The sequence below is a fragment of the Pleurodeles waltl genome, chromosome 8, assembly GCF_031143425.1.
Source record: "Pleurodeles waltl isolate 20211129_DDA chromosome 8, aPleWal1.hap1.20221129, whole genome shotgun sequence".
Lineage (NCBI taxonomy): Eukaryota > Metazoa > Chordata > Amphibia > Caudata > Salamandridae > Pleurodeles > Pleurodeles waltl.
Genome location: NC_090447.1, coordinates 769,597,558 through 769,622,077, shown reverse-complemented (window position 1 = coordinate 769,622,077; position 24,520 = coordinate 769,597,558). Strand labels below are relative to the sequence as shown.

At 42.7% G+C, this 24,520-nt stretch overlaps 1 protein-coding gene across 3 annotated transcripts in view; it reads right to left on the bottom strand.

Moving 5' to 3' along the window:
* Positions 1 to 24,520, bottom strand: part of PHKA2 (phosphorylase kinase regulatory subunit alpha 2) — a 512,688-nt gene that overhangs the window by 58,423 nt on the left and 429,745 nt on the right. For 2 of the 3 annotated variants that reach the window (XM_069205014.1, XM_069205015.1), the window contains exon 28: positions 22,244 to 22,362. In XM_069205014.1, the coding sequence (XP_069061115.1) occupies positions 22,244 to 22,362 (119 nt within the window). Of the gene's footprint in view, positions 1 to 10,360; positions 10,391 to 22,243; positions 22,363 to 24,520 lie in introns of all 3 variants that reach the window. The other variant, XM_069205013.1, reaches the window with a different exon arrangement.

The window sequence follows — 24,520 nt, the reverse complement described above, 5'->3', positions numbered from 1 at the left end:
AGATAGGACCTAGGCTAACTTGAGCATCTTGAATGTGTTCTTTTGTCGGCGAGGTGTTTAGAGACTGATGATCTAAAATACGATGACGGCCTCTGTCTTTCTTTGGCACAAGGAAGTAGAGGGAGTACCACCCTGTTCATACCTCCGAGGCCGGAACCCTATCTCTGGCCCTTTTGGTCAAAAGTGCCTCCACCCCCTGCTGCAAAACAGACATGTGGTACTCCGTCAGATGTACTGATGGAGGGGTGGGAGGTGCATCAGGGGAGAAAGGAAAGGTAGTGCCTAGACCTGGTGTACAATCTGGAGGCCGCATCTGTCTTAAGTAATGGCTTCCCGCTTGCGGAGAAAATGCTGGATCCTAAGTCTGACAGGATGGCTCAGCATCAGAAAGGACACAATAAAGAGGTTTTGAAGCTGCGAATGCTAGAGGGGTGGGGGCCTGAGCTGCCTGTTGTCCCTGGTGCCCTGAACATTGTCTCTGTGAGCCACGGCCTCTGATACAAAAGGGTTGAGAAGCTTGTTGTGTCGGCAGTGGGGACTGGCACTGGCAATATTAAAAATCCCAAAGATACTGTTGGTGGAATTGCCTGGTAGTAGCAGATAAACCTAAGGTAAGTGACGCAGCAGAGCTGTCTTTGAATTGTTCCAGGGCCAAATCCACCTTTTCACTGAACAGGCGAGAGCCATCAAATGGGATATCCATTAGGGAAGCCTGGCCATCCAGTGAGAAGCCCTTAGAACTCATCCTGGTGTGGCACCAAAGCACCACATTCATGGTGATCACCTGAGCCAAGCAATCAATTTTGTCCAAGCCTGAATATATCACAAATTTTGCTGCATCTTGAACATCCTGAAGGGTTTAAGATAAAGACGTCCATAGGTTATCTGGACCTACTGGCAGGATTTGGCCTACCCTGTCCCCCAAAGAATGAGTGTAGCCACATATCACGCGACCAGCATTGACAGAACACAGGCCAAGGCTATCAGAATACAACCTACACTTGCCAAAGGTATCTACTCTTTTGGATTCATAGTCAGGAGAAGTTGTGGAAAAGGTGTTACAGTTCACTTTAATGATGGATCTGAAGCACCAAATTCTCCACTGTTGAGTGTTGAGTGAGCAAATCAGGGTTGACTACTGTTGGACTGTGGTGACTAGTGACCAGCTGATTAATTGGGAGACCAGAGCATGGCTCTGCCCAAGTGTGCAACTAAATAGCTGTAAGAGTTTCGTCAAAGGGAAGCAGAGGTTCCGTAGGTACCTGGCTTCCTCAAAGGGCAGAAGAGGTTCTGCAGGTATCTGGCCTGACCCTGGTCTTTACCTCCATGTAAGGAAGCTGCAAATCAAGGACCTCTGCAGTCCCTTGCTTGATAAAAGTGAAAAAGGAGCTTTCCTCTGTGGCAGGACAGGGGGGAGAGGTGAGTCCAGAATCTGCGGAGGCATTTAGACCACTGGCATCCTGTATTAACTCATACCACTTTTCATTATTGTATTATGGGCCAAATTCATTCTCCTCATCAAAATTGTCATTGTTGTCTGACTTAGAACCAAAAACATGGTGGCAAGCCTGAGCTCTAATACGTGGTGAATGCAATGTGTCATAGTTAGAAGGGTTGCTGAGTGGCTGTGCTCCAGTGGGACTGAATATGGCATCAGCCAAAATCTAAGCAAGTTTGGTTCAGAGTTAAAAACTTATATAGGTAGTCGATCCTACTCTGGCAACTGCACATGCATCAATGACAAAGGACCCAGTGCAGGGAATGGCACAAGAATAGGAGTCAGCAACAAAGCTGGTGCTGAATCTGAGGTGGGTTTGAAAAGCACAAATGGTGCCAAGGGAGAAATTGCTGGAGGAGCCCCAACTTGAGGCCTCGCCAGATAAGGTGCACCAGAAGGAACCAGAAGCGTACCGAATAAGGGCAGTATGGCCTCATTAAAAGCCCTCAAAGGCTGTGATGTCACAGATAGACCAGGAAATTTGGGGTATATCAGGACCAGGTTCAGAATCATGCATATACAGATGATAACCAGACCGCATGGGACGACCTTTTCGTCCTTTCTCAAACTGTTACCGGGGCTTTGATAAGTCACTGAACTAGTTACCTAAGTATGAGATATTCATAACTTTGACATACTGGTGCCTAGACATTTTGGAATCACCATTTTGGTGCTACTGTGCTCATTCAGTTGTCCAATTAATTTTTCCTTAAAGCACTGAAAAAGCCTTTGACTAACTTGTCCCTCTAGGATAAAACATGTGTTGGCTGAGTGTTCATAAATATAATTGATTATACAAAATGTACCTTGAATAAATAGTTACATTTCACATGGGCCTTTTTATAGATTTTTGAAGACTGATTTAAATATTTCCACAAAGGACCTTTCCTTTGACTAACCTAACGTAAAAACCATAGAATCAATCAAGAAACAGATTGCATCATACCAGTTATTTTATTTTTAATGTAATTGCAACTCATCTGTATATATAAATAAATATGAATTTAACACATTTAAAATCAACTAAGAAACATATTTTCAGGTTACTATTGGGAGAACATGGCAGCTGGCGAACAACAGCAGTGCTGCTGGGCGGGTCCCGGCGGCTGACAGGCTGTGCAGCATAGTGGAGGTACAGCGGAGGAGTTAGATTTGAGGCATATGAGGGGCCCCCCTCCCCCTACTCGGTCTTACCTTCTGTTTCCAGATGCATATGCCGCTCTGCGTTCGCGATTGCGTCCCGACTCGAGGAGTTTCTCGGATCGGGACGGCAGACTCGGAGGAGGAGACAAGAGAAGGCGGCGGCCATTGGAGGAGAGCTGCCCTGGAAGTAACGAGGGTCAGGACCCTCACGTCCAGGGTCGCTCTGCAAGGAGCAACTGGGGGCAATCTGGGCAGAGGCGGCACCAGCAGGGTAACGTTGCAAGGTGGACGGAAGGATTCGGCTGCAGCGGGCAAAGGAGGAGGGATTCTTTCCTTTGCCTGTCCCTTGGATGTACCCTCACTAGAAGATAAGTCATATATAATTTTTCAGCTGCGGGAAAGAGGGAATACAACCTTGGAAACTACTCAACCGGATAGTTTAAGGGGGTGCCCCCAACTCTTACAGGAGGTGGCAGAAAAAGGGGGGCTTTCTAGTGAAGGGAGTGACTCTGTTTGTCAGTGGGGACCTGGGGAAAAGCCCCTGAAAGAGCTTAAAATTACCCCAGGCCGGAGGAAATCTCCAAGTCAGGTAGCAACGCGGGGAGAAGAAAAAAGAAGACTTCTCCTATGCAACGTCAGAAAGTTACCCCCTCGCTTAGGTCCTACTTCAAAGCACAAAATTCAGAGGGCCTCCTGGCTATCCCCCTTTATGACCCATTTTGTGGTAAAGGGTTGACCGGTGGGGTGGAGGATTTAGGTAAAGGGCAAACGGACACAAGCTTAACCCCACCGGCACCTCAATGCCCTATAGGCACAGGAGGAGGGGCCTTAGTGAGCCTGATTTAGGAGCAATGAACGATTACCTGAGCCTTGCTCAGGCTCAAAAGATTTTGGTGAAGGAATTAAGTAATCCCTCAGAATGCCCCGGTGAAATAGACTCTGGAATTTCGACCCCGATAAGGCTTATAGGATCTCAGAGGTCGCACTCGGATGAGGTTAATGCACAGGCCCCACAGACGTGCTCTTTAGAACTTCTGATTCATTCTCTAACAAAGGAAGTCAGGCAAGGTTTTTTGGTGCCCCATGCTAATCAGAAGGAGATTCAGGAAGTTTGTGAAGGTTTAGCAAACAAGCTAGATCTGCTGGCCCAAAGAACTCAGGCCTTGGAAACCTAAGTAGAACAGTTAAAAGAGGCCTCGGTGAAGAGTAGGCAAGAGATAGATGAATTGAAGGGCAAGAATAAAGAGGGTTTTGAGAAGCTGGAATCCTCAGAAAATAGTGCAAGAAGAAATAATATTAAGCTAATGAATGTCCCAGAAGAGAGGAAAGGTGAAAATATTAAAGCATTTGTGGTGGACCTCCTGATACAAACCGGTGTCTGGGAAGGGACAGAGGCGGTACTAAGTAGTGATATACAGCGTGTGCATTGAGACCCTTTCTGGAAAGCTGTAAATAGAGTAAAGCCTAGGAGGACCCTAGTGAATTTTCTCACTTGCACTTTTATAGAAAAGATATTGTCAAAAGCCCTATAATCGGGAACCTTAAGTGCGAAAGACTGCTCCTTCGAGGTTAGATCGGATGTCTCTCGTATTACCTCACATAGACAGTGGGAGCTAGGTAAACAGATGGAGGACATAAAAAAGTTGGGAGCCACAGTTCAACTGAAATTCCCTGCAACCTTGAAAGGTATGAGGAATAATAAAATGTACAATCTAAGAGCCTGCAAGGAAGCGGATACTCTTCTGGAGGAGTTCAGGGGCACACAGTGTGGGATTTCGGTTGTCTCCGTCCTTTACTTGTCCCCTAGTTCTGTTTAAATTGTTAAAATGGTCCTCCGTTTTCCTCCCCTCTTCTTCTCTTTCAAGAGTTTGTATTAAGCCCACACCGCCTAATGGCTTTAGTAGCCAGTTTGAAGAAGGGTAGGGTTCTCCAGGGTGGGGGGTTTATGGGGACAAGGGGGTGGGTGGGGGAGCACCTGGGGAAGAGGGTTAGGGGTAAGGAAGAAGCATGTAGGGAAAAAAAGATGTGTACCTCATTATAAAGGAGCCAGATTGGTAGATTATTACTCAAAGAAACTCTTAAAGATCAATATAAATACAGGGAATGGCCAGTAGCAGGGTTCAGCTCCTCTCTTGGAATGTGAATGCTCTCCGGTCAAACCTAGGAGGGATTATATTCTACAGTATATAAAGGATTCTCCGGCCCAGATAATAATGTTGCAGGAGTCACATCTTGCAAGCACAGAGGCTCATGAAATTTTTAAATTCCAGATGAGGGTGAAACATATGGTTTTCTCGGATAACACGTTCCATTCTAGGGGATTCCTGATTCTGATTCAGTCGGTCAAACACCTTAATTCTGAGCCATAAAGCTGATGTGAAGTTCAGGTGGGTAGTGGAAGATATCAAAATCAATGAAAATATCTATACATTTGCCTGCTACTATGGCCCTAACTTGGATGATATAGGACCCCTACGGGTTTTATGCCGCAAATTGCTAGATGCCCAGTATCCAATTATAATGTCAGGTGATTTTAATGCTGTATTAAATGATTTATATAATAAAGCTGGAAGTAGATCTTTGGGGTGTCAAAAGTCATAGTCATATATTAAGGCAATAATGAAACAATTTGCGCTTGTGGATATATGGAGAGAAACCTACGGTCGATCTCGGGGTTTTACATTTCATAACAGGAAATACAAACATCATTCAAGGATAGATTACTTTTTAATAGGCAGGTCACTTAAAAGGGCTGTTTTCAGCATTCAGCATATTGCAGCACATCTGTCTGATCATGCAGCGGTGATCTTAACATTGGAGTGCGCCACAGAATGCCACTCGAGAAGATGGACATTGGATTGATCACTTCTAAATGATTCTAAGGTGGTGGAGCGTTTGGAAATTGATCCCAGGTCTTTTTTTGAGCTCAACATGAACTAAGCGGCCCCTCATGTGGTTTGGGACTCTTCTAAGGCTTTTATTAGGGGGATTTAAATTAGTATCTCTGCTCGGAAAAATAGGGATTATAGCAAGAAAATATAAAGCCTTGAACATGATATAGCCCGTTTAGAACAAGAATTGTTAGAACTACAGAAGGAAGGAAAGAATGGAGAATCTACAAGGTTTGAATTGCTATCCAAACGGGGTTCTCTGGCAGCCGTGATAAAAGCCAGAGTGAAAGGAAGGTGGGAAGCAAGCAAATTGGCACACTTTGAATATGGTGAAAGTGCAGGGAAACTACTGGCCTGGAAGGCCAAGTCGGTTCTAGCAAGAAATGAGGTATTAGAGATAAGATGTACCACCACTGGGGAAGTTCTGAGAGAGGCCTCTGAGGTACAGAAGACATTTGTGAGCTTCTTTGAGTCTGTATACACTGAAGTTTTACCAAACATACCAGCGGATAGGTTGCAGGACCTGGAGGACTTACAAATGGGGAAACTTGATGATGAAGATAAGGTATCCCTGGAGGAGGAGATCTTATTGGGGGAGACTGCTCAGGCTATCCTTAAAGGTAAAAAGGGGAAGGCGGCAGGGCCGGATGGCTTACCAATTGAATTCTACCTAAAAATGCAAGAAGTAGTAAAGCCGGTCTTAACAAACCTTTTTAACATCATTCTTAAAGGAGAGAGCCCCCTCCCAAAATCTTGGGATGAAGCAGTGATTACTCTTATTTTGAAACTAGGGAAGGACCCTTAATCCTGTGAATCATATATACCAATTTCCCTGTTAAATAATGATTATAAATGATTTGCTAATATTTTGGCTAATAGGTTGAACGGGGGGATTGATTCAGGGTGACCAGAAGGGCTTTCTAAAGGGCAGATATATGCATTAGCTGTCTCACGATTTGATTGGAGCAACTGATTTGGCAAAAATATATTAACTACCTTTGTCAGTTATAACGTTAGACGCTACAAAGGCCTTTGATAGAGTAAACTGCAAATACCTAAATATTATCTTAGAACATCTTAATTTTGGGGCGAACTTCTGTGGGGTTTTGAAAAATATTTATTAAACCCCATCAGCCAGACTAGCGTTAAATGGCAATCTAACTACGTCTTCCCATTACAAGGGGAACCAGGCAGGGCTGTCCCCTATACCCATTATTATTCAACCTCTGTATTGAACCATTGGCTCTTATGATTGAGGCACCCTTTAATTAAGCCATTTACTTATATGGGTTGGGAAACTAAAATTTCCTTATATGCAGATGATATCATGATCTATACTGAAAATCTGTCTTCCGCGTTAGAGAGGCTTGAGTCTTTAACGTTATAATTCGGCCTGGTGTCAGGGTCTGCAGTGAACATGGCCAAAGCAGAAATTATGACATGGAATATGAATGAAGAACATAGATTAATAAGAAATTAGATGAAATACTTAGGTGTTAAGATCTGCAATAACCTGGAAGATATCCCAGTAGAGAACTTGAAATGTGTGACACAAGAGATAAATGAACTTTGTTGAGCTGGTCGCACCTCCCATTAACTATATATGGAAGAGTAAATTTAATAAAAATGTCCATTCTTCCCAAGCTTACTTTTCTTTTTAATATGATCCTATTATATTTCAAGAAGATAGGGATACAAAAACTCCAGGCAAAAATTGATAGCTTTATTTGGGCCTGTAAGGGGATTAGAATTGCAAGAAAGAAGCTTAAAAGGAAATTTGATAAAGGAGGGATTGCTTTGCCTGACATCCAGCTATATGTTTGGGCCTTTCAGTTAAAGAATGCGAAAGATTTTCTATCGGGGAAGGAGGGTAGTCAGTTAAAGGGGGTCATGTTGAAATGTGAGGGGGAGATGGACAAAAATTCATGTATACATTTGGTCACCCCAAGTTTTACAAAAGAGTAAGATTGAAAACGTTACAAGCTGCTGCCCTGTTATGGGAACAGATTAAGAACATCATGAATCTATCTTATTACAGTGTTTATGCTCCTATATGGGACTCCCTGGTAACACCAGAATGCCTTAAGAATTCTCTATCTCGACCTCTGAAGGAAGTAGGCATTGTGGAATGGGGCCAGGTATTTCAAGAGTGGAAACTAAAATCCTGGGAGGAATTTGTGACAGCGATGCGGGGCTTATTATCTAGGTTTAAGTATTATCAACTACAAAGCTGGGCACATTCCCTGCGAGAAGTGGGGACTGATACAAATGAATTGGAGGAATTATTGAATAACGGCCCACTCGGTAGGAAAAAACTAGCGGCTTATTATTTTTAGATAGCTAGGATCAGGACCAGGATTTTCCTGGTTCTTTATGGGTCGATCTTGCCTAGAGTGAAGAGGTTTCCAGATTATGGTCAACTTCATGGCGGCTCCTTTATCAGGTGGTGAAGCCCGCTTTTTGGAGAAAGAACCACCTCTTGGTTCTTTACAGGGCATATTACACTCCTAGGAAAATAGCTAAATATAGTTCTAAGGAGAACACGGCTTGCAGGAAATGTGGTCCTTCTGGAGCTGACGATATTCATATGTTTGTACTCTGCCCCCAGATTTTGTGGTTTTGGGTAGAGGTTTTTGAAATCCTAGGTAAGATACTACACCTGCAATTAAGGTGTACCCCAGAACTAATTATTTTTGGCTGGTCCCCCAAGATAGATAATCTGTTTGGTTATAATAGGAGTTTGTTGTTTTATTTGATATTGTTGGGAAGAAGGGACATCTGTAGGCAATGGATATCCCCAACCCCCACTCTCAATCAGAATGGTTGTCGGACGTAATTAAAACATGTAATCTTTATCTCAGTCGGTCCTGTGTAAAAGACGTAGTAAACTTGTGGAGGTCTTGGGTAAGCTGGGTGGACCAGGGTTCTCTTCTCACATAAAAAGACGCTGTTTATAGGCCAGTAGCTGTCCGATGATTAAGCTATATGGGATAGACACATGTTGGTGGATGGGTTTCACAGATAGATGCGTCTCCTATTTCCCAGACTTCCTACTATGAATACTTGGATCTTCCCAGGGGCGAAAAAACTGGAATATGGGCCTTGTTCTTAGAATGGAAGTATAAAAAGCAAATAAGGACATATTAAAAAAAAAGTAATGTTACTATTGGACAAAGGGTACAAATAAACAGCCCAATTTCCAGTTTCAGGTTTAAAATCAACCCCTCAGGTCATTCTGAGCGAGCCTCGGTGGCACATTGATGTCCTGGTATCTTCTCTGGAGTCTTAGAGTCGTAGGGAGAGGCCCATTCTCACTTGGACTTTTTATGCTTTTTCTTTAACTTACTGAAGGACTTTGACTGTGATGAGGATCGGAAGCGGGAACAACTTTGGGAATTGGAACTTTCTTTTGACTTTGATCTGTTATAGCATGGAATCATCCGATGTTTGGCAACATAGAGTTTTGACTCAAGGTCCTGTATGGTCTTAGGATTCATCTGGGTGTAGCCATCGTAATCCCTGGAGCTGTGTCCCACCCCAAGCACCACATGCATTCCTTGTGGGGTCAGTCACAGGCGTCTGTTTGCAACAGTCCCTATAAGCTTAAACCCTGTTATATTGGGAGGTGACATATTTCCCATGCTCACTTGGAAAAAAAAAATCAAAATTTGAAAGAAAACTCTTGTCAAAGATGGAGTAGCTCTGGATTCATGTCTGAAGGCGCGTAAAGAAATGAGCTGTCATCAGCATGCATGAGTGTTAGTTATATACAGCTCTTCTTGTCACTTTTTGAGCGCAGCCAGGTGATGCCATCTACTGGCACACAGGAGTACTGCTCTTAAGTCTCTGGATCCAATCTTATGCCTGGGGAATATTCTCATGGTGAGGAATCTGCAGTTAGAGGTATCCATCAAAAGGTGTATTTCTTCCTAATGTGCCCACCTTCTGCTGTGCAATGCTGAACTGCCTTTTTAAGTTGAATCTGTAACAAGCCGAACAGGCATTTTTGTTGTGGTCCTGGTTAGACACAGGCTGGAGTCCCGATACTGGTCTGACCAATGGAACTAGTTGCAAGAGAGGCAAAATGTAAACGGGGTGTTCTCCATACGCAATACCAAAAAGAGTCATTTTCATACGATCAGGGGCCAGGCCTATCAATGACCTGATCCTGAGGTGGCTGCAGTTATCTGGTGCTCCCCAATGGCATTTTAATAGATACTACCCAGTATGCTGGACCATTTTTTTCTGATACACAGCTGTAACAAATCCAATATAGACTCATCCAAGCCCAATAGTGAAAAAACACAATATGAGATGGTGTATATGTCATGCATTGTGGGTTTCGTTGGCAGTGCCATGAGTCACAACTAAACCAAAACCGCTTCAAAGACAAACTTTTCGTAACATTCCGAATCCAACACTAGTTGACAGAAGTATGAAAAGCATGTGATCTACAGCACACCTGATACGAACACATTTTTCCACAAATTGACCAGAACGATTTTAGCTTGTGTAGACATTACCAAGTTCCTTTGTAATACATGGCTGCACAGTTCTTAACACAGAAGCATTATTTTAAAGGCATTCACAGTAGATGAGTACCTTTACATTCTCCTGAAGAAAGCAAGTTAGTTCGAAAGTAAATACATTTGCCCCATCCCATTAGATCAGTTGCAATCTCTCAGGTGGTGTTAGTACGCGTAGTTGAAATCAGTGTTAACAAAGCATAAGCAACACGTGCACCGTAATCAAAATTATTAATGTGAGCAAAAACAAAAAAGTATTAGCATGCAAAAAAAATATCAGCAAACGCCTCCGATTGTATCACCTGATCATCAGTGCTTAGCCTCCTATCCATCTGAAAATACAAATAAATGATAAAACAAAACGATGTAAAACAAAGTTCAAATTGACTTTGTTCCTTCATATACCTTTCCTATTTATCAAGCAGCTCATGCGTAGGAGGGATTTTTCTTCTGTTTGCAAAATGGAGGGTGCTTTGCCTAGTATGCATTTACAGCTGTTTGTGGTGCTGAAACCTTAGAGTAAGCACAACTTTCGATTACTCCTTGACACTCCTTGGAATCTGCCACAGCCGCCAGCAACATACATTTTGAAAAGCTAGTGTCAAGCTCAAGCAATGTCATCTTGTTTAGCATAATCTTGTAGGAAAAGTGTACCTGTAGTCAATGTAAAGAAAATACCCTTAACTCTAATGCTAGCACCAAAATACAATTCAGTATTTCTTCATGTGCATAGTTTTATAAATGAATGTATGACAATGAGAAACAATGGTTTGAAATATAGTTGCACAGACCTTTGACCACTTCTGTCATGTTGCGAAGAGTCGCAGGAAATTGCACAATGAAGGATGTTTACAGACAGGAGTCGACGTCAACAGGAAGTAAAGGAAAATATTTTCCACTACTTTGAACCTGAGGTCTCAATTCCAATACGCTTGTAATGAAAAACAAAGGAGTCCCAAAAAATGTCTGGTGGCTATACTGATGTAATTATTATCTTTACGTTGGTGGGTGAACTAGTACACACAACAACGTGCAAAATTATCTACTTCAAATTTTGTGAATTGTAACCTGCCTTTGCTGCAACAAGGTAGGTCTGATTCACAAAAATAAACTTACATTTTGTGTAACTTTCTTATTTTTTTTGTATTCACCCGTCGTAAAGTTAAATTAATATGGCCTAATTCACAAAGGACCCCCGCACTCGTGGCGGAGACCCTGCAGTCGCAGTGCGAGGCCCGCACTTGTGGCAGGACTTCCGCAATGAGAAACAGCAGTGCGAAGGTCCTGACACGAGCGCAGGGCTCCTGCCACAACTGGGGGGACTCCGCCACAAGTGCAGTTGCCCTTTACGAAAAGGGCCCATAATTTGTCAATATTGCAAAATTAGTAAACTTACACAACAGCGGCTTAATAACATTTCCCACCACCCGCTCAGAGACAATGACAAGTCCACGGGCATCTCCACCAATTTCTTTTCATTCAAAGCACGCCTGAAGAAGAAAACACTGACAGGTTGGTACCAACTAAGGCTTTAGCCAAGGAGAAAACTCTTTCTCCGAACTCAAAGTATTTCCTCCTCGGTAATAAACTCGTATTCTTTCACAAGCTGATGGAGGCAACAATCTGCTCACAATTCTCCCACATTCTTCTGTACTCCCCTTAAGTCTTATTTCCATGCACCCATCTGCCTCAGTTGCAGTACACACCAGTTAACCAAGCACCATTAAAGCTCTTGCTCCCATGCCTCAACTGCAACACACTCAGGTCAATCCCAATGAAAATGAAAACGCGGAAGGCAATGAAAGAACACACTGACAATACGGAGTCAGTATGTTGCAAGGCATGAGGGATGCAGTGTTTAACAGGTGTCAAGACGTGATTAAATAAACGGATTCGCACCTCAAGATACTGCGAGTTGAAGACGAAGCTTACAAGCTCATTTTTGAAGAAATATTTAGGAACTGCCCTGGGTCTGAAGTGCTACTGGTGAATTATGCAGAGGTTTTCAGGCTTGAATCTCTTGCGGATTTATATGCTGTGCATAATTCTGCCACCTAGTGTTTGGGTCTGGAAATATTATTTGAAATAATGGTTGTATTCATTTTAGGCATTGACTCTTGAGCCAGCAGTGCTTAATTTGTGCTTGTTGTTTCCGGTGCTGAGCACCAGCACTTATTTGTGAGGGCGGGGCTTATTCTTATGCCTCAAGCATTTGCTGCGAGCAAAAGACACATATGTGAAAGACGGAAAAAGGAAAAACTAAAAAGCGTCATAAAGGGAGAAAGTAGAAAGTTGCAGGATGAGCTGAAGGGGCAGGGGTGGCCGTAAATGGATTTAAGAGGCCCGAGATGGCTTCAGGATTACGCTGCCTCAGTATTCAATGCTGGCAGATTTAATTACAGCAGCCTCGTGTTTAAGAGAAGGGTTTTGAGCATCGGCACCTCTTAATTTACAAATTAAGCACTGTGAGCCAGTATGACTCGCTATGAAAGCAAATGTATGCCCACATCTACTATCTTTAGATTTATTTTACCCTTGTAATGTTTTAGTTTGCAGTGTGAATATTAGGTAAAATTATAGACAAACGATTGCATTATCTTTCCTTCTTCAATGGGGAGGTGGGAAAGGTCACATTTGAATTTGGAATTGTTAACCTCCAAAACATGTTCTAAAACATGTTACAGGTAAGCAAATCGTTTTCTTTGTAGGGAAACCCTATTCTAGACTAATATGGTATGCATTGGTTATAACGCAGTGCTCTTCGGTGGTGGAAGAGGGAGTGAGTAAGTAGGCCCAAGCAAATGTAAAACTCTCTAGCCCACTTGTAACTCTATTTGAGACTCAGGCGGTCATTCTGACCGCGGCGGTCGGCGGTCGCCGGCCGCCAAGCGGTTCCCGCCGAAAGACCGCTCCGCGGTCAAAAGACCGCGGCGCCCATTCCGGCTTTCCCGCTGGGCCGGCGGGCGACCGCCAGAAGATCGCCGGCCGGCCCAGCGGGACTGCCCCTTCAACAATGAAGCCGGCTCGGAATGGAGCCGGCGGAGTTGAAGGGGTGCGACGGGTGCAGTGGCACCCGTCGCGATTTTCACTGTCTGCACAGCTATGGCGGGTTCCCTGGGCCAGCGGGAAACCGGCGGGAAACCGCCGGCTCCCCTTTTCCGACCGCGGCTTTACCGCCGCAGTCAGAATTGCACAGGAAGCACCGCCAGCCTGTTGGCGGTGCTTCCGCCGCACTCCGCCATGGCGGTCATGGACCGCCAAGGTCAGAATGACCCCCTCAATGTCTACATAATACAGTTTTCTAAACATGTGAGTGACACAATACCCTGCACAAATATCTTACAGTGACACAATACCCTTTCCTACATGAATAAGCTTTTGGTTTTATTTCCAAAGTTTTTCCAGCTAATTTTTAACATAATGGAAGAGTGATTTCACTCCCATAACGTGCACCACTAAAATATAGGCCTTACACGAAAACCAATGCTTTTACATTTGAGGAAATGCAGTAGGCTCCCATATTTAAACGTACTAGACTTCAATAGCTGAAGCAGCATATTCCTCAACACTGACCTAAGTTAAGAATGTGAAATGTTTAACTTCTGACAACCTGACATATTTGGAAAGTGCTGATAATGTAAAAGAAGTGATGGGCATATTTATACTCTGCTTGTGCCGGATTTGCGTCATTTTTTTTTTACGCAAATTCTGCGCAAACCTAACACCATATTTATACTTTGACGCCCGACCCCGCAAAAGTCAAAATTTCACTGTGTGCGTCATTTTCTGGATGTGTGAAACCGCCTTGCGTTAATGACATGCAAGGTAGGCGTACCTGTCCAAAAAATGACTTAAACACCTGTGCGCCATATTTATCCAACTGGGCAAAAATGGCGCACGGCTGGGAGGCGGAGCCGGAAAATGGTGTAAATCCCGATGTGCGTCAAAAATTAACGCCTGGGTCAGGGCAGGCGTTAAGGGACCTGTGGGCTCTTTTCCATGGTGGGAGACCATGGAAGCAGTCCACAGGTGCCCTTCCCTGCACCCAGGGACACCCGCCGCCACCCTAGCCCACCCCTGGAGGACCCATCTATGGTGAGTGCAGGTAAGTGCAGGTAAGTATTTTTTAAATTTATTTTAAGTGGCATAGGGGGGCCTAACTTGGGCCCCCTTACATGCCACTGAGCCCAGTGGCCATGCCCAGGGGACAAAGGCCCCCTGGGCATGGCCATTGGGCAGGGAGGCATGACTCCTGTCTTTGCTAAGACAGGAGTCATTTCCATGGGGGTTGTACGTCAAAAAATGGCGCAAGTCAAGTTAGAGTCAATATTTTTTACTCTAACCTGACTTGCACCATTCTTTGACGCACAACCCCCATTCTTCCCTACGCCTCCGCTGCCCGGTTTGAGTAATTTATTTTGACGCAAACCAGGCTGCAGCGCCAGCTAACGTCATTCCATAAATAAGGTGCCCGGCTGGCTCGCTGGAATGGCGCTAGCTGGCGGTAAACTTTTTGACCCAAATCTGCCCAAGCGCTGACTTGCGTCAAAAAGTATAAATATGGGCCTTAGTTTTGACCTTTCCATAGGCCTATTTTTCACAGAGTACAATAATTGAAATACAATGTTTTAGTTTAACTCTGCAAAATGTTTCTAATCACACAAAGACCTAGTAGAGTGAATGAATACGTAGCTTGTTTTAAGTGAGGTGTTGTAGAAGCTTAAACATGAAACTGCAGTTTGCTTAAAGAAAGTAAATGATGAGAACCCTTGTGGATTTATACAAAGTAGTTGATGGAAATGACACAGTTCAACATTGCTGTCTATGAACTATTGCATTTCTGGTGAGAAGACATCGAAAGCTGATTGGCTGACTAGTGAAAGAAGAAGAAACATGTCGCAAAGGCTTAGACTGAGATGTCTATATAAATGTATGTTCCTAGAGTAGGTCAGATACTCTCTCTCTTTGGACTCATGCCCCTCATTGCTCTTTACTGAACTTTTTCTGCATGAATCTATGGTGCTCTGAGACTCCACTGAGTTTCTTGAATCTCTCTTAAAGGGAAGGTCCGCTTTGATTGACAACTGATATTTGACTCTAAAGCTTTATGCTCTGACCTCTCTAATTGGAACTCTTTAGGGGTTCTGACTGACTGTCCCAAAATCATCCTTAATCCTAGAATAGGGGTTGTTTCCTTTATGGAATGTGCTTAATGAACTTATTCTGATATTGATTGCTTAATTTGGTTTATTGAATAATGATTGAGATTGATTACATCATATGCTGATGTCAATAAAGATGCACTATTAAAAAGACTGATAAAGCTTTAAACTCACATCACCTCTCGTTATTGACTGAAAATAATACTTAAAATTGTGATGATTATTTAATTGATGTAATTGATCCACAGCTCTTGGTTGATCTCATCTAACGTCAAAAGTCCATTGGACTAGGACTCTTGGATCTCTCCTTGAAGAGTTGGTAAGCGTTACCTTTGAATATGATATTTAATGGAGATCCCTGCTCCCATAATAACAAAACTATTGTACAATTCATCTTTCTATAACCCTTTTCCAAAGTGGTATGTTTAACTTGTTGGGTATAAGTAATGAAAAACCTGAGTGTTAGATACTGACTTGGTGTCTTGAATGCAGTGTGTTGCTACTATTTGACATCCAATGCATACCACCCTCTTTCAGTAAGTGTACTTGCAAGTAGGAAGACAGTTTCTAACTTAATAGTTTGATTAATAAGGAAACTAGATATCAATTTAGGAATATATTTACAAGCTAATCACAAAGGTAAGTAAACCTACAGGCGTAACTTACTCTTATACTTTTCAGTATCTTTACCCCTTCAGCTATTCACAAAATCTGAGCCTAAATTTACCCTGAAAAAGGAGAAGGAGCCACATTTATGAGTGTAAGTGACTGATAAAAAAGTAGTAAGTCCAGCACCACGCGTGGTCAACAACTGGTACTGCAACCGCAAGCCATCCTAACTTGCCAAATGGACTCACTGCGTTCCCTTTCCCAGCGCTTTTCTTGTGTTAACTTGTTCGACCAGCACAACTCTTTGCACCAGCAGCCTTTAACCACTTTAGAGAAGGATGAATCAAAATGGGTACCAGAACCATGCAAGTCTCACATACTGATAACTCTGCAGGACGTAGAAGAGCCTCTGTAGTACAATCATTTTGACCAGAGCTAGCTTGCCCATGATATTGATGGGTATTGCATTCTACCCCTACCAACTCCCTCCAACATGTACCATTATTTGTTTTCAATGCAATACAGTGTCAAGGGAAATTTGTGCTCCCAGGTATTGAAACTGTCTGTGTGCGACCTTGTGTGTGAGTTAGTTGTTGTCTCTCCTCCTTGAATGGGGATAAAGACTTGTTTATCTCAGTTTACTTTTATGCCCATGTCTTCTCCAAAGATTTCTAGAATGTCTATCAGTCTGTCCTTCAGGGACAAACAGTAATTAATATTGTTAACCTACTAAAAGCCTTGTACCAAGAAAGTATGTCTAATCAATATCGAGACAGGCACAGCAGCAAGGGTGAACAGCAGGGGACCGAGGTACACCTGCACCTCATGCCCATTCGTTTGAGAAAGGCTGCAGACAGTATAGGTTTAGCCCAGACTCTGGATCACTGATTTTTAGAAAAGGTCTTTACAAAGACTAAAATGCAGAGACCAAAATTAATCTTGTAGAGAATCTTAAAGCAGAAGCTCCACTTTAGTGAGTTAAATGCCTTTTTGAATTCTACCAAAATGAAGACACTATGACCAAAGAGCTGATATGCCTGGGTCATAGCCACCTGCACTAGCTTAATATAAAGCATTGTACCAAGTCCTGGCATAGAACCATTTTTTAGCACTTCAGCAAGAATTAGCGTTGCCATTGTCCCGGTATCAACAGGAGTGAGATAGTGGCAGATCTGAAGTCTTCCCACAGAGAATCCTCATGTATGATTTTGTTGTATCTGCTCTCAGGGTGCGGGGTCAGCACAGAGACCAGTCTTTTAAAAAGTTCAAGAAGGGAGCCAAATAGGGCCAGGTGTTTTTCCAGATTGCATATCAGAAATAGACTCACAAATAGCCTCAGAAACTTTCTTGGAGACCAAAGAGAGGTTGTGAGTGTAGTGGTGGATGTCACATAAAGTCTGAGTCAGCAACCCTTTGAAAAATGAGAAGGCAGCATTCAGGTTTTTTCATAATCAGCAAATGCAGCAACTATTTCACATAGATGGGACAACCCTCCAGTAGGATCTTAGACAAGGGGGATCACCCTGGAAGGCACCATACAGTTATCAAGCCAATATACAGGTTTGGCAGATTTATCAACCATTGCATATATACTTCGCTGCCATGTTGTCTAGGAAAGCTGGGACACAACTAGGGCCATTTTTCATAAAGGCCAGCTGTAGAATGACCTACAGAAAGGAAGGAGGGCTCTCCATCATATTTAAGGGAATTTTGTGCACCAACTCCAAGAGCCATCTTGCCCCTGGTAAGCAGAAGATGGGTCTTATACTTCACCATTGTTCCAAGAAATTGCAGCCCTCACTTAATATCGTTCCGACCTCAAGTCCACATAATCAGGAAGTTCAATGTCTTGCTGTGTGAAGGTTCCCATGGATATACTCAAGGGGCGCAAAGTAGGGGGAGGCCAGTCCAAGTGCTGATGGGAACAGCAATGGAAAAGAGTTGCTGTCCTGTGCAAAGCTTCAGGCTACTATACTCTGCAGCAGTTGTCTCTTATGCCCTCTTAATCCAACACATGTGTAATAAAGGTAAGCCCCAAACTTCTATAGTAATAGGATGACTGCCAATGAAGTCCCAGTGACTACCTTTGGCTATGTAGGTCCGTATAGTGCTGACAAGCTAGCCATCATGTATTGTACCCAGGAACAATTCAGGCAAAATGTCACAAAGAGGGAGGAGGGCAGAGACACATGTTTTGTTCCCGAGTTGCTTGCACATAAACCCACCAATTACACTTGGAAGGGCTGCCACATGCATTGGCTGCACACACCCCTGGAAGCACACCCATGTGCCGGGACTTGGCCTCCACCCAAATTCTAACAACCTCACTTTAGGCCAAGGCACAGCAGGCACCCACAAGGCCTAGCAGCCAGAAGGCAGCCACCCCAAACCAATGACCCCTACCTCAATATCTGGTCAGTACTACCCAACAACTGCAATGAAAATCTCAGGGTACCCCAATTCATAGGGTTTCTAGGTGTGTATTGCAGCCAAGGCACACTCTCTTTCCACTGCCACACCTCATTTTAAGGACATAGGGTAGAAGGCGGAATAAGGCCAGCATTGTCACAGCGCTGGTGGATCAGTCCTTGTACAATCCAAGGTGAAGAATTACCACAGCGCCACCAACTTGTGATCCACTGCAGACGCCATACTAAAAGGATTTACCATCCAGTATCCCTCCCTCCACCAGAGATCACTAGTGTGATGAGGCTCTTGTCTTTAACCCAGCATGGGCTCTATCCTGTGAATTTCTTGTTTCCCAGCATGAATTCATGCTCACAGACTTCAGGAACCTGCCCGCTCCCAGGTAAAAGTCACATCAACCCATTGATGGGAACATGAGCAGTCGGCTTCATGTCCATGAGGTCCCCCCTAGGTAAGTGGCCTAGGGTGGGGAGGTCTGTCAATAGAATCAAAAACAGTTTTTGATCAGGATAAATGTAGAATTACAGGAAGTGGAGCCAAAGCCTCAGCAACCTGCAACCACTATCTTGGATGGCCCCCTTGTATTCCTCTCTTGTTCCTGTTTCTCAATTTTTTTCGGTTTAAACAAACAGTTTAGTACACAATTATCTGACTAATAGACATTAGGAAGGCATATATTAAAAACATATTATGAAGAACAAATCTTCTATGACGAGTTGGAAAAAATATAAAGGGAATATCATCTGTTGTATAATCTTACAAAATGGCATTGAAGGGACCCAGACAAAACAATTTTCACCAAAACATTACTTAAAACCTGGATCTTTGGATGCCCAGCCCTTTACATCAGTACTGCCGTCTTCAGTATGTGATATTGTCACCTGTCTTGTTCTACCCATTGAAATCACTGGTAGAACAGCAGCTCTCTGTCTCGCTTCTGAACTCATATATAAACAAGAACTGGAAGGTGGTGGATACAGACTGAGGCACTGTGATCTTAAGGTTAATGTCACAGTGAGCTATACTAGCTCAAGTGATGGTTGACGTATAAAACAAAACTCTGTTTACTTTGAGAAGTATTTCTGGAACAAAAACTAGACAGCAGAATAATGCACAGCATGTGACTGTAGAATAGCATCACAGTGTCCAGGTTGCACAGTTTAGAGCAGAGGTCTTCAATCTGTGGGAAGCGACTCCCCAGGGGACCGTGGAGTAATGGAAAGGGGGGCACGCATTGTCCAGCCTCACTCCTGCCTGGAATCCAAAACGTCCTTGTTTTTGAAAAAGACAATTGTCCTGGGATGGTTAATTTCGATAGTTTAAAATACTCCAGCTGAATTGTAATTCAGTGGGTCTGCTGTTCAGTGAAAGAAGGTGTTGAAGGGACAGTTATGTAAAAAATATTGTATTCCATATGGTCTGGGCATTACTAAAATCTATATTCTGGAAGCACAGTTTTATCGTAAAACGTTGTGCACATTTTGTAACAGTCTACCTTATACTCTGTGTAATACAAATATAAACTAATGACTTACATATTCAAGTGCTTTCTATCACAGGCTGTGACTTTATACATAGGTCATTATTCGCCACTGCAGCAACCAAGATTTAATTATGTGGCTCTCTGGTAATACGCAGACCTTTGCAGTGCAATGACTAATAGAAGTTTCGTAATGTATTATTGTGCATTTCCCACTGAATGACAACATTCTTTTTCATTTTTCATATGCGCTGCCCATTATTTTATATGTAGCTACCTGGCGATGAAATACCTAAAAACTAAAGTCAACTAAAGCAGCAAACTAATATAACCAAGTGTCCGCTTTTTCTAAAATAGAAGCTTCTGTTTTCACAATGTTAAGAATAAAAACCTTTTTAGAAAAACAGTGTGAAAGAAGATTAAGGGACCACTTCCTCACCTGGAATTAAAGAAAGTATCTTACTTGGACGTTACAGTTCATCATTATTGATTGCAAATGGTATGTTTTAATTATGATGAATGATGTTAAGCAACCTCCAGCTCCATGCAGTTGTAAAAGCCTAGCTGTCAGCAACCCATGAAATATAGTATGGTTCTCCTTGGATGCTGCGCACTAAAATTGCAGCCCATGCACTACAGCCATTATATCCAGGACCACTGGAATGATGCGATTGTTCGGCCGTGGCAATTTTAGCATAATTATAGATTGGTCACATTTGCCAGATATTTCATCATCTGCCGCATAATCTGCTGATTTTAACAAAAAAAAATTGTTTATAGTTTAAAGGGTGCAAAAGTTTCTACAACGCAGTGACACATGTTGCCGCACCACAGAAGGCCTTTTGAAAAGCTGAACTGGCCATCTTTTTGTTGCTTATTGCTATATTTGGGTGTTATACTGGTTCTAATGAGGTGCAACCACAGATTGACTGTCTCTCTGGAGAAAAACAGGCACACCCATCACTTTAGTTCAGAAAGGTGTTATCATCCAAATACGTTTTGTCAAAATATGTTTTGTTTGTGAAAAATAAAATACCATTGTGAATGTTTGGGTAAGTCTTTTTGGAGACTTTATGTTTGAGTGGTGTGTTAAGCCTCTGACACTTAACTACAGTGACCCACTAACCTTTGGTTTGCTGAACACTGTTTAATATTATTTCCTCACTGTAAAAAATATTTGCCGTGGGATTTGGGGGCGTTTATGGTTTTCAATGATGAGAAGTACCAGGTTTTAGAAATTTTTGTCAGGAGGGGATCCTTACACCTGAACAAAATTTTTGTTTGAAGACCTCTGGGGGCTGCACCAAGCAAAACCCACTAGAGAGACTATTTCCTCAGGCATGAAAGGAGCAAGACTGCTTTCCTCCTACCAGTTGGTGGTTGGCCAAAAGGCAATATGGGTGTCTCTGGATCAACAACATGCTTACCTAGCTGACCAAAGATACATCCCCCACCAGAAAATGCAGAGAATGATAGAATTGACATGGTACCTATCACTGGGTCATACAACATGAGTAATGAGGTCACCAGGGACATTTAAATAAAAATCTTCTAGTCCTGCGTTCAAGTGCTGTGTGCTCGGGTTGCCTACTCTGGAGCATAGCCCATATGTTTGCTGGAAACAATACATGCTAAGATTTAAAGTCAAGGTTTAGGAACTAAAAAGGGCACAGTGCGGATAAAGAGGGAAAAATAAATGTAGTTATATGAAGTCTAATTTTAATTATTTGTAAGATGTAAATTCAAGTTTAAAACAGGATACTTTTGGCATGATTCACTATTGCTTTAGCGCACCTAAGTACAAAACAAGTGGAAAAATTATATTTCTAAATCACTTGACCTTATATAAAAACCCATGATACAGATTTTTATTTGAACAAATCTAATGAAACAACTTTGGAAATCACAGTAGACGCTGGGGCCTGTGAAGGTGGGTGTTCGCAGGAGAGTATCAAGGAATTGGAAAAGGGAGTGGGCAATGCAAATGAAGTCACTACCAATAAATCAGTACTTTGCCAATATACAAAACGCTAACAATTCCTGTCTACATTTGCTTACATTTCTACATTTACGCCACCACAGAATAGGTGGTACTGGTGTCAAAGGTTTAAGGAAGGAAAAATTAACTCATGTATTTAAAAGGGTTGTAAAAAGAAATCAAAGTCCTCTCAAGGAAAATTATATCACATAAGAAAAAATGAGATAACACGTTTACTCTAACCCTACGTCTACAGATTTTCCACAGTGTAGTGAATCTGCAAGTGTAGGCTAAAGGTACAAAGGAGCATAGCAGCAATTTACCAAAACTCACATTTTTCCCCGGTGTATGCCTCAGGCTTTGGTGGATCATTATAAGTCATACATCTCAATTAAATCATGTATGAGAGACTTAAAATATGTTTGTGGATTTCCCCACTGGGTTAATCAGTATAAATCTAATATGATACAATACTGTAAGAAAAGATTTGTGATCAAAGATGTTCACTGAGCAGCAGACGGTGCCTCACCTGTTTCATCTCATTCCTCAGTCTGCTTATACCGCTTCTCTCTGTCTTGGTCGCTCCTGTGTGGCCCATTTCATGGATTGAAATAGCAGGGCTGGTAGCAGATGATTGGATCGGTCGCACTGCAAAAAGAAAGCAAAATTCTCTTGCTCAACACCAAAGGATAAAGTATTAGTTAAATTGATTTTTAAAACTATGCACTTTTGTGGACATTTTAGGTTTAAATACAATTCCTCGTACTGCAACTGGAGAAGTGCAATGTACATGCAACCAAAGACCTGTTTTTAGATATAGGCAAGAAAGCTGTCTGTTGGAGAGATATTGTTTCCAATACATACCATCTACCTATACGGGGCTTTGGGTCAGCCCCTTGTCCATGATTGGATGGCTTTTGTTGTCTATCTCAGGTCTATGCACTTGATTCAATAGCATGCCTCCCGATTCTTGTGTTTGTCCCAAACAGGAGCATTTAGGCCTCACAGTGTTCTGATTGGATGAGTTCTATCTTTCCATTGCTGAGTAAGGGAACTCTCTTGCGTCTTGCTTAACACTGCAGCTGTCGCAAGACCTTAGGTCACTAAAAGAGCTTTAAGAAGCACCACTGAGCTCCATCCACATGTTGATTTTGCTCCCTAAAGCATTTGATTTGGCACAAGTTGTGTGCTTCTACCGAAAAAGAATGTATCACACTTTATGACTCATTTGAAAACTTTTTCTAAATATAGTAGGAATTAGTTGATTATGGTGGCATGCCTATGATACCATTTATCAAATGCCTTTGGTCTGACACATTTATTATGGAAGATTGTGAAAAAGGCAACACAGGCACAACTTACGTATCGTGAAAGGCTTTTTTAAAAGCAAATAAGCATTAAAGGGTGATTTATTAGTACACTGCTAACGCCTGCAGGTAGGTATCCATTTACACAGAATCTCAATTTACCCTACTAGGCAAGGATTGTAGGGTTGGGTTATCCACTCTAAGAAAACCTGGTAGTAGAAGATTTGCACTGTAATTATCCTTGTTGGACTCTGTTGAGAAAAGGTTTACACTGTTTTTTCAATAAAATTTTGGACATATTTTATTGCATGATTTGTATGCCTGTTACTTGCTTTGTGAAAAAGCTTATGCTCAATATGGTAGGCTTGAGCTGGCTATTTTGAAAAAGAAATGGTAAAGGTGAATTGCCTGATTAGTTCACCTGGGAATGTTACACCTGGAGCCAGAGATCTTATCTGTTTATTATGAAGGTTATGACAGAGGCAGGAACCCTGACTAACATTTTGAAAAACATATATAAAAGTCAACAGGCTTTTAAGGGTGGATTGTGATTATATTGTGGTAAAGTTTGCAGACAGGTATTTAGTTATATGGTGATAGAAATGGGGTCTCTAGTTGGCAGAGGTATACACCCTTGTCCAAGTAGGGACCACAATCCTAGTCAGGGTAAGTCACACATAATCCAAAGTATCCTGTGCCCACCCTCTGGTAGCTTGGCACTGTTTGTGCAATCAATCAAACAGTAACACAGTGAAAACACCACAAAAATACACCACACAGGTTTAGCAAAATAGATAATATTTATTTGAATAACATACTGTTGAAGCTATGAAAATCAAATGTTCACAAGCAAAGGTATGGATTTTTAAAGATTAAGTCCAACTAAAGCACCTAGAAAACACAATAGCTCCAACAGGGGCTATCATGGCATTGTTGACCGAGTTGTTCCAATAATCTGACACCACCGGTGCCGGTCACAAAGTCACATGGAACCCCAGGTACAGTAACTTTTGAAAACAAAGGAAAAGGACATCGCACGGAGTCGGAAAGAGGCTTCGGTGGAGTCAGTGCGGCGTCAGTCCCTTACGGCTTCCGAGGAAAGAGGTGTCGGTTCTGCACTGCGAAGCAGGTGGAAGTCAGGCGTTGGTTCCGTCCGGATGCAGGCGGGGATAATGCATCATCATCCACAATGCGTCAATTCCTTGTGACCTGGTGGGATGTGTTGACTTCACAGGACCGTGATGACCCTGGGTGACGTCAGCGGAGTCGCAGCAACGTCGGACTTACGTTGCAGGTCAAGGTCGTTGCGTGCAGTGAGGTCCGTGGAACGGGAGCAGGCTGCGGAATCACTGAAGTCGTTCCGAAGTCGCTGAAGTCGGTGTACTAGGGGTCTTTATAGTCCCTGAGACCCCAGAACAAGCGGCAAGCTCAATCCAAGCCCTTGGAGAGCACTCTGGGGGAAGGCAGAGTCCTTTCAGCACAGCCAGAGGCCAGCAGGG